Source organism: Delphinapterus leucas, chromosome 15 (genome assembly GCF_059928025.1).
Source record: "Delphinapterus leucas isolate spDelLeu-1000000601 "Yukka" chromosome 15, BTC_Dleu_Yukka2, whole genome shotgun sequence".
NCBI lineage: Eukaryota > Metazoa > Chordata > Mammalia > Artiodactyla > Monodontidae > Delphinapterus > Delphinapterus leucas.
In genome coordinates, this window is record NC_143143.1 from 36006547 (window position 1) to 36021041 (window position 14495).

The 14495-nt window shown below is 57.4% G+C and overlaps 1 protein-coding gene across 1 annotated transcript; it reads left to right on the forward strand.

Annotated features, from left to right (window-relative positions):
• Positions 1-2926: 2926 nt before the first annotated feature.
• LOC111184981 (testisin-like) lies at positions 2927-8295 on the forward strand. The gene is given in 9 exon segments (XM_089895408.1): positions 2927-3004; positions 3160-3283; positions 3382-3411; positions 3500-3526; positions 3741-3906; positions 4648-4861; positions 4864-4930; positions 7463-7617; positions 7924-8295. Coding segments are annotated over 9 exon segments (1101 nt in total). The 3' UTR covers positions 8164-8295.
• The last annotated feature ends 6200 nt before the right edge of the window (positions 8296-14495 follow it).

Consider the following 14495-nt stretch of genomic DNA (forward strand, 5'->3'; position numbering starts at 1 on the left):
AGAAGTGGAAAAAATTTAGGAATCAGAAGTCTCCCACATTCCTTCTCCCTGCAGTGCCCAAGGCTGGTCAGCTCTCCTTTCTTGATCATACAGTCCCCTGTTCTGTGACACTGGTCGTGTCTGTCACAGGAGTTGTGAGCTGGGGATCCCACTGTGGGCTCCCTAAGAGGCTGGGTGTTTCCACCAACGTCAGCGTCTACACCATATGGGTTGTCAGCACAACCTGGACCTCAGCTCGGGATGTCAGGAACTTCTCTCCAAGCCTTGCTAGGATCTTATCTTTGCCCTGTTGTTGCTTCTGGGACCGCTTGGGGGCACCCCCGTCTCCCCGTGGCTTGCCTCGCCTACCCGGGCAGTCAGCCCTGCAACCTCAGCCCCTGCATCCCAAACTCATGCCCTCTCTCTCTGCTCCCTGCCAAGAGTGTAGCAGGCGGTTCCTGCAGGGACCTACTCCCCAAACCCTCCACAACAGTCACCTTCAACCATCCACCTATCCTCTGTCCTCCAGGGACCTTCTCTGGTTCCACCCCCCCACCCAGCCCCATGACAAGCCCCCTTCCCAATACCCACATCTATCCCTTTTCAGACCTCACAGCCCTGGGCCCAGCATCTGCGTCTCATGTGTCCCCAGGGGGCCCCAAGATGCCCTCTCTCCCTCCTTGCCACCCCGTGGACCCCCAGGGCCAGAACCTGCTTCTCACCCACCATTCAATGCTGAGTCTCAAGGAGCACCCACGTTCAAGGATTCCTTGGGTGGTTTCTGGGACTCTTGGAACTGGGGTTTCCAGCGCCCAGTGCTGGGCTGGTGCCTTTGCAGACATGTCTGTCTGAGACGCAGTAAAGCCTAGCTGGCAGAAGGACATTCCCCTGGCTTGGTGATCCTCCCTGTGCCTTGCAGCCCCAGAGGGGTGCATGAGAAAGTATCTTCCACGTGTAGGAGCTTAACCACAGGGCGTCACCAGATGCTCACAGCAGCCCTGCAAGGTGCACATTACTGTTACCTCCATTTTTCAGACAGGGAAACTGAGGGCTGCAAACCCCGGGGCTTGCCCGAGCCCACTCTCCCCAGCAGCCCTGTCCCTGGCTCAGTGGCCAAGAGAGCAGTAACATATCCTGGGGTTCCTGGCAGGGCTGCAGGGGAATCCACATCACCCTGACGTGGACGGTGAGGGCTTGGGGCCAGGCTGGACTTGCTCTTTCCCTCTTTCCCCAACCCCAATCTTTCCAGGGGAGCCCAGGAACTGGCTGGAGAAATGTAAGCCGGCAGCCCGAGGAAGGAGCACAGGGCTGGGACCCTGTGTGTGTGAGTGGGGACCCCTGCTGGCCGCTGCGCAGGACAGAGGAGCAGGAGCGGGGCCCTTTGGGTCCTCCATCAGCCCTTCAATTCCACATTCACTGGGTGTGTCACATACAGTCCCTGGAGGGAGCCGACAGCTACACACACAAAGGACCGAACAAGATCATTTTGGACATTGCTAAGTTCTAGGGAGGAAATACAACAGGTCAGTGAGAAGGACAGTCAGTGGGGGCATATGGAGTCGGCTTTAGATGGGAAGGGGCCAGGGAAAGCCTAGCTGAGGAGGTGACATTAGCACTGAGACTTGAAGGCCCAGAAGAAGCCTGCTGCGTGACCATCTGGACGAGGGGTCTGCAGGGAGAGGCCGGCCCGAGGCTGGAGCAGGCATGGCATTCACCAGGAAAGGACAGTAGGGGCAGGAGACAGGAAGGTGGTCAGAGGGAGGAGAGAGCTCTCAAGAGCCGTAGGCAGCCCCGAGGATTGTACAGGACCTGCGGCTTAAGCGATCCTTCAGGCTGCAGGGGAGGAGGAGTTCCTGGGCCGTCCCCACAGCACTGGAAGGTAGGTGCTGGCACTGTGTCTCGTCTTGTGCAAGGAGCCAAACTTAGCCCTGATCCAGGGAGGTCACAGTGACTGGCCAGTCACAAGCTCTGTGGTGCCAAAGGCCACAAAGGGGGACCATCTTAGGGGAAAACTCCAGCCCTTGCTGCACGCAGTCTGTCCCTGTGTCCACCAGCCAGAGCCCATGACCACTGTCCCCTCTGCAGTGCGAGAAGTCCAGGAGGTTTGCTGACAGGCTGGCTTCATCCTCTGCAGAAGTTTCCATTGTCCCCAAGCATCAGGTGTCTCCCCTGTGTCTCCACCAGTGTGCCTGGGTCAAGGACACCATCTGGGAACCCTCTCTCCCACTTGGCCAGGCAGGGAACCTGCTCTGCCTGCTCCTGCCTCCAGCGGCTCATGCCCTCGGCAGTCACCACCCAGGCCCTGCTGAGGGTGCTGCTGGGCTGGGCCCAAGACCCAAGGCTCCCGAGGGGGATACACACCTATGGATACTCCTGCAAGTCTAGACTGGCTCCCCTGCCTGGAGGGACCCCCAGAAGCCAATGCTGGGGGACTCATCACTCCGTGAACACCTCCACATCCCGGGTAGTGTTCAGGACACACAGAGGGGCACCAAGCAGTCACAGCCTTCCCAGGTTCCCAGTCCGTAGAGTCACCGGTCACAGGGACTCTGGGATGAACAACCCAGCGACGTCTCTCTATCCCTTTCTTTGGCAATTTCCTTCCCCCCAGGACCCAGGGCAAGAAAGATTGTGAAGGGCAGTTTCAACTTTCAAGACTAAGTCCTGAGGAGGGTGATAAAAGGAGCAGGGGCCTGCCACCAGCGGGCAGCCTGGGCCACACGTGGGGACTAGCCTGAAGCCAGCACAGGGAGGGACAAGACCCAAGATCATCATTTCCCCAAGAAAGGCTTGTGAGGGGTCTTCTCTTCCTGGCTCAGCCCAACAGTGCGAGACCCCCAATGGGGGTCTCAGTGAGGACTTGCTAATGTGCTTTCACAGGAGTCCTGGCTGTGGGGCAGGTCCTTGGTCCTTCCTAGCGGAAGGAATGGGTAGAAAAGAGGGCAGCATGGGGGGCAGCCAGGTCCCCAGGGTCGCAGACAAGAAAGGGATCGTCTGGGTACACTGGCTCCTGGGCCATAACAAGGTACTTAGTTGGGGGACCGAGCCCCAGTAGAAGCTCAAAGCCGGCGCACTGTGACGTCCCAGGTTCCCAAATATCCCTTGGACCAGAGAGGTCAAGCTGAGGGAAGGGGGCGGCCAGGGTTCCCGTGGCTCCCTCTCCCCGAGGGGACGCCCCAGCCGGGCCTTGGAGCTGGCGGAAGCAGAGGGGGCGCCAGGCGGCGGGAAGAAGAGGCCGTGGGCGCGCAGGTCGGGACGCTGCTGCTCGCGCAACTGTTGGTGCGGGTCGAAATCGCGAGGCAGGGTGAGCTGAGGCGGGGGCTGCCGGCGCAGCTAGGGGTGATGGGGGAAGGGCGGGGCGCGTGGAGACCAAAGGGAGCTCACTTTCTCTCCTACCCGCAGCGTTGCGGGATAGGGACCTGTTGCTTCCAGGTAAGGCGTCCAGGGGGCGCGCTTCCCTGCGCAGGGCACCTGAGCCGGAGCGCGAATGGCGACTCATCTTTTCCTCTCCCCGCCCCAGGTTTCGAGAACTCATCTATGCTCGCATGTAACTGATGGGGCCCCCCCTGGGTGTGGGGGAGGGGCGTGCGCCTGTGGACCACGTGGGGCAGGTCCCCAGCGTCCCCTTCTTCCTGGGCGGCGAGACCCCTGGACGCGCGGTTCCCCGGGGCGCCCCTTTCCTTCTCCCACCCGGTGGGTGAGGGTGGACGGGGTGGGCCTGCCTCCCGCAGCTCGGCCTGGTGTCCATTTGTCCATCCCAGGGCCATGTGGCCAACGGACTGTCCCGACACGCAGAGTGGGTGGAAAAGATGCAGAGCTTGGGCGCTGGTCGTGGCAGGGCAGCCTGCGCCTATGGGGCTCCCACTACTGCGGAGCAAGCCTGCTCAACCGCCGCTGGGTGCTCTCGGCCGCGCACTGCTTCCAAAAGTGAGTCTGGGGGCGGGCGGCCCGCTGACCCCGGGCCCTGGGTCTGCACCAGGACCTGCTCGCATGCCCCACGTAGACACGGCCCTCGTGTGCTCCTGAGGCGCAGTCCCGGCTGCAGCCCGTTACGCACCCACGCGAGTCCTCCAGGGCGCTCCCGGAGGAAACCCTGTGCGGTTTCTACCAGAACGTTCTCCCAGAACTTTCCCACGCACGTTTGTTTGTCTTGTTCTTTTCTTTCTCGCTTCACTTGTCCCCAAATGGCACCACCAACCTCCACCTTCCTCACCCCACCTCCCAGCAGAGGTGACCGCGCCCCCCGCCCCCCGCCGGGGGGAGGAATGAGCTGAAGTAAGTGCTGGACACACAGCCTGGCCTGTGGTGACAGTGGCCCCGGTAGCTGTTTTGAGCCCAGCCTGCTGTGGCGCCCATGCACCTGCTCGTTGCCTTTTGAGAAGGGTTCTTGGAGGTGACAGGTGGTTGAGTGACTGGCCAGATGAGCTGGCAGGGGAGGCACCCTCCTGCCAACACCCCCAAGTCCCCAGGTGTGGGACTTTGTTTGGGGCTGTCTGGGCTCTCCCCGTTTCTACCCTGGCCTCTTTGGTCGAAGGAAGACCTGCTAATGGTGCCTGGGGTGAGCCCCGCAGCAGCCTGGGGGTCTCAGCTCAGGGAGCAGCCCCAGGTGTGCTCAGGTGGCCCACCCTCCCTCTGAGGACCCCTGACGGCTCTCTCCTCCCCTGCCAGCAACAGAGATCCCTATGAATGGTTGGTCCAGTTTGGCAAGCTGTCTGCCACACCACCCATTTGGAACCTGCAAGCCTACTACAACCGTTACAACATGGAGCAGATCTTTTTGAGCCCCAGGTATCTGGGGGCTGCATCGTATGACATCGGCCTGCTGAAGCTGTCCTCCTCCATTACCTACACCAAGTACATCCAGCCTGTCTGTATCATGGCTTTTCCTCCTCTGAGTTTGAGAACTGGACTGACTGCTGGGTGACCGGCTGGGGGGACACTGAAGATCAGGGTGAGGCTGGGGACAGATGGGTCTGGGGCGGGGGAGGGTGGCAATGTCATGTCCACTCATTCTAGCTGCACCAGCCTCAGTGGCCCCCACCTTGGCAGCATCCCCTCTTTGGCCTGCTCCGCATCCTCTCCACACCGGCTCTCCACTCTTTTTTTTTTAATATAAATTTATTTATTTTTGGCTGCGTTGGGTCTTGCACGGGTTTTCTTTGGTTGTGTCCAGCGGGGGCTACTCTTTGTTGCAGTGCGCGGGCTTCTCATTGTGGTGGCTTCTCCTGTTGCGGAGCATGGGCTCTAGGCACACGGGCTTCAGTAGTTGCAGCACGCGGGCTCAGTAGTTGCGGCTCACGGTCTCCACAGTGCAGGCTCCGTAGTTGTGGCGCAGGGGCTTAGTTGCTCCGTGGCATGTGGGATCTTCCCGGACTAGGGCTCGAACCCGTGTCCTCTGCATTGGAAGGTGGATTCTTAACCACTGTGCCACCAGGGAAGTCCTCTTTTTTTTTTTTAATTTTAGAGTTTTTTGATGTGGACCATTTTTTTCAAAAGTCTTTATTGAATTTGGTTACAATATTGCTTCCGTTTTTTTATGTTTTGTTTTTTTTGTCCACGAGGCATGTGGGATCTTAGCTCCCCGGCCAGGGATGGAACCCACACCCCCTGCACTGGAAGGCGAAGTCTTAACAACTGGACCGCCAGGGAAGTCTGTGACTCTCCACTCTTGCTCCCCCTTAAAGAGCAGTGTTTTCTGTACACACACTCAGTTCCCCCTCCCTTCCGGAGACTGTGAGCCAGAAGCCAGAGAGGGTGGCTCGCCAGAAGCCAGAGAGGGTGGCTCGCTGGCCCAGGCCCGAAGCCCCAGCCTGCAGGGGTGGGGCTGGGAAGGGCTGTTTCAGGAAGGCCTCCTTTCCACCCCAGCAGGGTGCTCACCACCCCCCCCACCGCCAGCCAGCCTCCCACTCTGGCTTCTCCATCCCTTCTGCACCTGCCGGAGTGGCTTCCTGTCCTGGAGTGCCAGCTCCTTTTCTCTCCTTGAAATGTCAAGCCATGCTCCAGCCTTGGCTCCCCACTGAATCTCTGTGGGGCTGCTTGCGCTGTCATGAGCTGCCACCTGTTTCGCTCTCACCGTGAATCCTCTGAAACCGCTGGACACAGGCCCCCCAGAGGGGCTTCGGGGGCTCTAGCCTGACGGACTGGACGGCGCCTCACACTGCTCCCTGGTCCAGCATGGCCCTGCCTCACCCTTAACCACAGTAACTATATAGATAAAGCTCCTCTCATGCGCTCTGTGTCCGTGGCACTGTTCTGGGTTCCAGGGACTCTCTTCCTTCTGGAGCCTACCTGCCAATGAGGCTGGGAACAATTTTATACCTACTTTACAGATGAGCAAGCTTGTAGAGGTATGGAAATTGCCCAAGGCCCCAGGGCTCAATGGAGAGAGAGGCCAGGGCTCACTGGCCTGGAGAGGGTAGCACACCTGGAATTGGCTGGGGGCAGATAGAGGAGTCACAGGGGACCTGCCCCGTCCTTTCCCTTCACCCGAAGGGGCTGGAGAAAGTGCCCGTGTGCAGACTGCCTGGGCCCAAAGGGCTGAATGGGTGTGAGCCAAGGAGCCTAGCCAGGCAGACTCTGCTCCCTCCCCCCAGCTGACAGGTGGTAACACCCAGCCCCAGGCTGAACCCTCAGTCTCACAGGTAGAAGGTGACTTCTTGTCCCCCACCCCCCAGACCTGATATACTCTGTACTAGCTGGGAAACCTTGGGCAAGACACTTCATCTCACTGTGCCTCAGCTTCCTCATTTGTAAAATGGCATAATAATAGCTTGCACCTGAGAGGGTAGTTCTGAGGCTTAAAAGCGTTCATACATGAGGGCTTAGCAGAGCAGCCGGCAGCCAGGAAGCTCTATTTACAGACCAGCTTTCAGTGTTACTGTGGTCACCATCCTCTGCAGGATAAGGAGGTGATTCGGACCCAGACTTAGGAATTGGACAGACCTGGGTTCATATCAGGCTCTGGCAGTTCCCTGATACTTTGCTGGGGGTGGGGGAGGGCAATCTTGCTCCTGAATCTTTCCTTACCTGAGAACGGGGCTTGATCGAACTGCATCCTGGGAGGCTGGGCATGCGCAAATGCACGGGGAGAGAGTGCACCAGGGCTGCCCCACCTCCTCAGGCACCCAGGCGCTGGACCGTGTTAATCCTAAACCATCTCAGCTGCACTAGCCCTGCCCTCAGGCGTGCTACGGTCTCTCCCCAGAGCCTCAGCCAGGGCCTGTTATCTGCAGGCTACAGAGAGGGAAACCTGTAACAGCTTGTCCATCCATTGGTTCTTTATGTGATGTTGTTCATCACCCATCAGGTGCTGGGTGCTGGGCTAGAGCAGGGGAATCAAGGGCAATGTCCCAGGCATCGTGGGTGCCCCAAGGACCGCCTCCCCCCACCCACCGCCTTCATAGCCTATGCCATTCCTCCCAACCTGATGGTAGAGGAGAGGCTCAGGATGCCATCTTTCTCTGTCCCCTCAATTCTTCAGCAGCACTGCCATCTCCTTACACCCTCCAGGAAGTGCAGGTCGGCATCATAAACACCACCATGTGTAACCACCTATTCTCACTGCCTGATTTCCACCGTGACATCTGGGGAGACATAGTTTGTGCTGGCGACCCTCAAGGTGGCAAGGATTCTTGCTTTGTGAGTGTCCCTCCCGTCCCCAACCAGGGCTTCTGGGCCTTAGTATCACATCACCCCAGCTCCCAGGCCTGAGAGCAACCTGTATCCCTGCACTTCATTTGGTCCTCACCTCGACCCTGGGGGTGGGGAGGGTAGAAACTATTGCCCCACTTTGCAGATGCAGAAACTGAGGCTTGGTTACTTCCAGGGGGAGGAGTGGGATTTGCATCCAGTCTGCCCAGCTCCACAGCCCCTCCTGCTCCCCCGGCCTCTCTGCTCACCCCTCCTGCCCTACCCCAGGCTGGGCTCACCCATGCTGCTCCCCAGGGTGACTCAGGCGGACCCTTGACCTGCAAAAAGAAAGGGCTGTGGTATCAGGTTGGAATCGTGAGCTGGGGAGTGGGCTGTGGTAGGCCCAACTGGCCCGGTGTCTACACCAGCATCAGTGCTCACTACAAGTGGATCCAAATGGTTTTGGCCAAAAACACCATTTGCAGGCCGGCCCCCTGCCCATCGCTGTTGCTCTTCCCTCTGCTCTGGGCTCCCCCATTCCTACAGTTGGCCTGAGCCCAGCAGATGGCCCCCGAGAGTCAGGGCCATCTGCTGAGTCAGGCCCAGTCCCCTTTGCTAATAAACCTGTGCATGTTCAAGTTGAAGCCTTGCACCGTGTTCTGTGGCCCCGGGTGGCTTCCTGGACACCCTCACGGTCACCCGTGTCCCATCCATGCCAAGACCACTCCTTAAGTCCTAAATCATTGTCATCCATCTGTGCTATACTGGTTTTGGTTGCAAACAACAAAACCCTCTCAGGTTAGTTCAATCAGAAAAATAATTTATGGGAGGACATTAGTAGCACCAAGGTCACTGGGGGCTAAAGGCTGGAGTGGGGTGCAGTGGAGGAAACGCCCCCAAACACCCCCAGCGCTCATGCCATGTTTCTCACCACACAGACACCGGATGCTCCTGGGCTCACCACGGTCCCCCAAAGGCTGACCCGGGACCAGGACAAGGGTGCGGGTAGTTTATTTAGGAGGCGACACAAAGAAGCCCCAGTGAAGAGTGGTGAAATGAGGCAGGAGGGGCGAGAGCTAGTGACGTTTGCCCAGATGAGGAGGTTACCCTTGTGGCAGCTGAGGCGCTGTCTGGCCAGGATCCCCTGAGAAATCACGGGGACACACCTCAGCATCACCCATGGGGGACAAGGACCTGGCATGGCCCCTTCTCTCCTGATTCCCCGTGGTTGAGGCTTGTCCTGGGGGCGTGGGGGCTTCAAGCTCCACAGGTGGCCTGGGTGGAAGGGCAGCAGCAAGCGTGTCACCGCCCCCCACACTGGGGTCCCAGAACCCAGCCTCAGCATGGCCAAGGGACCAGGCCAGCGGGGCCAACTCGGGACGCTCGGAACTGCTCGGCCAGATCTGCGTTTTCATGAGATCCAGAGGTGCTGTGAGAGCAGAAGGTATGAGAAGCTCTGGTGGGTCCACATCCTGCCCTCCCTCCCCACCCGCAGACCCCCATCCTCCCTGCTCATGTGTGAGCCCTGGGGGTTTCCCAAACAGGGAGGGTGGGCAAACGCTGGTGGGCAGCCCCAAACCAGACGGAAGTGCCTCCCCACGGTTGTGTCCCGCGACGCCCTGTCCACCCCCGCTCCCAACCCCCGCCAGCTCTCATACCCTCTGCAGCCACAAGGATTCAAATCTACACCCAACAAGTCCAGCTAACACGTAACACCCCTGTAACACCCCTGCAGCTTCCTAGGGTCTCCGGCAGGGCCCCCCTTTTATCACCCCCCCCCACTCTGGCCGCATAGTGCCTAGGTGCCCAGCTCTTGCCCACCTCTGCCCTTGCAGACGCTGCTCCCTTGGTCTAGAATGTTCCTCTCTTTCTTGGTTGCCTCCTGCCTTCCTCCAGGCCTCGGCTGAGACCTTGTCTCTTTATCGGGCCCATCATGCCTGCTCACCACACCCTTCCCATTCAGTCCCTCATGCCAACTACCACTGTTTGTCATGAATGTGGGCTTTGTGGTACTTTCCCAAATGGGTGGTCCTCAGCCTGCAGAAGCCATTTGTTTCCCAGAGCTGGGCAGGGTGAGGTGCTTCCCTGGTCTATGCTTGGTGCACAAGGCCACAGCAGGACTGAGTAGCCACATGCCCTCCCTGTAGGTCACCTATGGCACACCCCTGTGGTGGAGCCCAACAGCCCCACCAGGAATTGGGGCCCAAGGCTGGGGAGAAAGTGAACGGCCGGGGACCCTCAACCCTGTGCCCCCGGGGTCATTCATTACTGTCATTGTGGGCGCAGACCCATGCAGCCAAGGGCCCAGCTGGGCCATACAGAGCCCTGGGCGCTGGGTAAGCACAGGGAGGGGAGCCCAGGGTCCCTAGTTCACCCCCTGCTGTGTCCACTGCCCTTGCTCTCAGCACTTATCCTGGGACAGGCTGAAGAGACCTAGGAAGGGAATTGGAGAGCTTCAGGTAGGGGTGATGGGGCAGGGCCTTTCCTAGAGAAACTCAGGGCTTGTCAGCCCCCACCGTCTGGGCCCCATAACCTTCAGCCTTTGTATTCCCAGCTGCTTTCCACGAAAGACATGACCCTGGCCCCAGAGAGTGGCCTTGGGCACTCCTGGACACAAGGGTCCTGCACCACCCCCAGCCGGGACCCATCACTGACCAGTAGGTGCTGACCTGCTTTGCAAGTGGCATTGCCTATCCCGCCACCACTGGGGCTGGGAGTGCCATGACCCTGTGGACAGTTGAAGTCCCTCTGATCACTGGGGGAACCCACATGGTGGGGACATGGGGGTCCCTGTCTGCTAAGATCATAAGTGACCAATGTCCTATGGTGTGTTTTCCCACCAACCAGTGTTAACAGAGAGGAGCTTCCTCTTGTTCTCACATTTGCTAAGACAGTTAAACCTGCAACTTTCATCCTTAGTTTACAGTCATAAGATGCTTTTCTAAGCCTAGTTTTTCTAGGGTAATTGTTAGTTTATTGAGCTCATGCTTATTATTTTTCACCACATATTGTGGATGGCACCGGTCATACATTTTTTCCCTTCCTTTTCTTATTCTCCAAAAAGTTGTATAAAGCCAGAACAGACTTTCTAGACAGCCACTAAGGTTATTATTTCCCTTTTGCCTTTTGCAAAGGTTTAGTAGAATATAGAGAAAATTGAAGTATTTCTGACAGGTTCTAAATGTAAACACAATTCAGAGCTTTGTATATATTTTTGCATATGAGAGTTGGGTATGTATACAAAGACACCAAAATATCAACACTTGTTAGCCCTGAGTGCTGGGGACACAGCTGCCGATGCAGGGGACACAGGGTCATGCCCTGGTCCGGGAAGATCCCACATGTCGCGGAGCGGCTGGGCCCGTGAGCCATGGCCGCTGAGCCTGCGCGTCCTGAGCCTGTGCTCCGCGACGAGAGAGGCCACAACAGTGAGAGGCCCGCGTACTGCAAAGCAAACAAACAAACAAAAAACCAAAAAACAGAAGGGATTCTGTACAGATGCAGATTCAAGCCACCAGCCTCCAACCGAACTGTTGTTCCTACGCCACTTGTAAGTAAAAATTTCAGGACCACCACTATTAGTAACCACAGAATGCTAATAAGAATCTAGACTGGGAAGCTAGAATATGATGCAGCAAGGCCTTCCAAGGTCTGAGAGGAAATTAGCTTAGTTTTAGAATTCTAAACCCAGCAAACCATCAATTAAAGGGGAAGGCAAAATTATGTCACTCTCAGACAGGAAAGTTTAGAAGGTTTATCTCCCACCTGCCCTATCCAAGGACCATAACCATGGATGTCTATGTCCTAATCTCTGGAAACTGTGAATATGTACTTCACTTGGCAAAGGGGTTCTGCACACGTGATTAAGTTCAGGACAGAACATGGGGAGATTATCGTGGATTATCTGGGTGAGCCAGTGTAATCCCAAGGTCTTTATACCAGAAGGAGTCAGAAGAGGGAGTCAGAGGGATGGGGTGTGAAGTGGTAAGGCAGGACCCACCATTGCTACTTTGCAGATGGAGGCAGGGCCACAAGCCAAGGAATGAGGGTGGCCTCTAGAAACTGGAAAAGGCAAGGAAAGTGATTCCCCCAGAGCCTGCAGAAAGGGACACACCCTGCCAACACCTTGATTTTAGTTCAGCAACAGACTCGTCACAATTCTAGCCCACGAATGGTAAGACCCAGATCCACCAGGCATCAGATCCAGCATGAGGCGGAAGTTGGGGGAGGTTTGGGGTTCAGAGGCCACCTGAGGGCAGGAGAAGGGTGGGGAGAGGGCGCCCCCTAGTGGCACCTTCCCACAAATGCACAGCTCCCTGGGATGTCAGAATAGGAACCTGCCTAGGGCAGGTGTCCCAGGTGACTGCACCTCAGCCCCAGTTGGCTGAAGAGGCTCATGTTAGAGACATTCAGCGTTGTGCTGGGAAACAAGACTGGGGAGCTCCCCTTGGGGCCAGAATCAGCTCCCCCTGGGGGGGTTGTGGGAACAGGAGGGAGGAGGAAGGTCCTGGGAAGCGGACAATAGGGCCCAGTCATGTAGCCAGCCCTGTTTGCCCAGGCCTGGCCCTCAGGACCCTGTGTGTTCAGGAGAGGACGAGAGCCCCCCACTGATCCCTTTCTGAGGACCAGTACTGGGACCTAGCCCCGGCCTGGCCAGGACCCTGTAGGGCCAGCAGGGGTCGGGCCCAGGAGCACCTGACCTGACACCAGGAAGACGGGCAAAGACAGGCAGGCCCGGCCCGGTGGCTGCACGTGGTTGAGGACACCCAGGACATGGGGGGGTGTGGGGGAGGAGAAGAGGACAGGTGACAGGGCCTCAAGGGGACATGGGACTCAGGCTGAGGATCCCCAAACCCAACTCAGGGCCTGCTGTGGTGTGGAGTGAGCATGGGGGTGTGTAATCTCCTCTTTCAGAGCTGGTGACCCATTTGTGACCCAGACAGACCTTTGGGAAGGCCACCTCCTCATGCGGAGCGAGGTGGGGGGGCGTCCAGTCAACAAATAAGTGAACATAACAAAGAAATATTCACACCTTGCCTCTTTTCAGGTTCCCAGGGCACATTTGCCCTGGGAGCCAGACTGGGCCCAGTTGGGCATGGCATGGGTGACCCGGCCCCTCAGCTGAGCAGGGGCTGATTCTGGCCCCGTGGGGATTCCTGGGGTGCCCCCTGGGAACACGATGGGGGTGGGGGGACAGGGGTGTGTTCACAGGGCTCTGCCCATCCCAGGCTGCTCTACAGTTTGGGACAGCGCCCCCTCCTGGCCCTGAGAGGAAGTCCCCACGCCCACCGTGACAGGCGCTGGGGTCAGAGCAAGAAAAGGAGCCCGGAGCCCAGCCCCCAGCCCCCAGCCCCCAGCTTGCTGCCTCCTGCCCAGGCGGGACCCCCTGGGCTCTGCGATGGTGCCCTTCCTTCAGAAGGAGAAGCAGGCTGCAGCGAGCCGTCCCGCTGTCATCACTCCACCCTGTCCTTCGCTCCCTCAGCATCCACCTCTGAGGAATCACCTGAGACAGGCGGGCCTGTTCCCTTTTCTTCACAGGAGGCCTTCTCATATCTGAAGAAATAGCCTCCTCAGGCCATCAGGAGGCCCTGTGTGTGGCCCCAAAGGGAGCAGAGCAAGAAAAGAGGCCCACACACAGGGCCTCCTGATTTAAATGTGTCCCAAACTGTTCAGTGGCCTGGGAGACACACCTGTCTTCCAAAGTGGATATGCCAATTTTGAGTTCCCACCAGCAATGAATGAGAGTTCAACTTCATTTTATTTTTTGAAGATGTTGGGGGTAGGAGTTAATTAATTAATTAATTAATTATTGCCGTGTTGGGTCTTCGTTTCTGTGCAAGGGCTTTCTCTAGTTGTGGCAAGCGGGGGCCACTCTTCATCGCGGTGCGTGGGCCTCTCACTATCGCGGCCTCTCTTGTTACGGAGCACAGGCTCCAGACGCGCAGGCTCAGTAGTTGTGGCTCACGGGCCTAGTTGCTCCGCGGCATGTGGGATCCTCCCAGACCAGGGCTCGAACCCGTGTCCCCTGCATTAGCAGGCAGATTCTCAACCACTGCGCCACCAGGGAAGCCCCCAACTTCATTTTTTTATCTAAAAATTTGTGCCTTCCCTATAGACTGTTAAAATGAAATGAGTTAATATATAAAGGGTTTAGAATAATACCTCGTATAGAGTAAGCACTATCCGTGTGCTTTCACCACCATCACCACCATCACCATCACCATCACCACCGTCATCACCACCATCACCATCACCATCACCACCTGACCCAGCCATAAGGATATTGAGAGGAATAGAGCTCCCAACTCCCGAGGCTCCAGCATGAGGACCAAGCCAGGATGACCATTTTACTTCTCCTTCTCTAGATCGATCCTGGAACCGCCCAGCCCTTCTCAACCATGGTTCCTCTTTAGCAGTGGTTCCCAATGCATGTTCCATGGAATGTTATTTCCCAGGGATGTTAATAGACTTCAATTGTAAAAGGATTCTATGATCACAGACTTTGGGGAAAGTTACATTGGATTTTTGCTGGAGAACTTTTCAGTGACTCTGATTCGCTAAAATGCACCAGGATTCTGGAAGAGAAAATATAGTGGGCAGCATTCCCCAAACTTACTTGACTACAGAACCCTCACTTTTGAGGAATTTTGCAAGGGATGTGTGAGATGCTGCCCCACTGTCTCAAGGGCCAAGCTGGATCCAGGCAGTTCCCTTGGTCTCTCTCTCTCTCTCTCGTAGGACCTCCTGATCCCACAGCCTCCATCTTCTCAGGTGGATTTTTCTCCAGTAAACTCTCATTTCCTTTCAGCACCTGTCCCTGCCATGTGCCCCATCCGACACGAGGGGACGTTAGAGCTGAGACCCAGCTGCTCAAGTAGTCCAGGTAT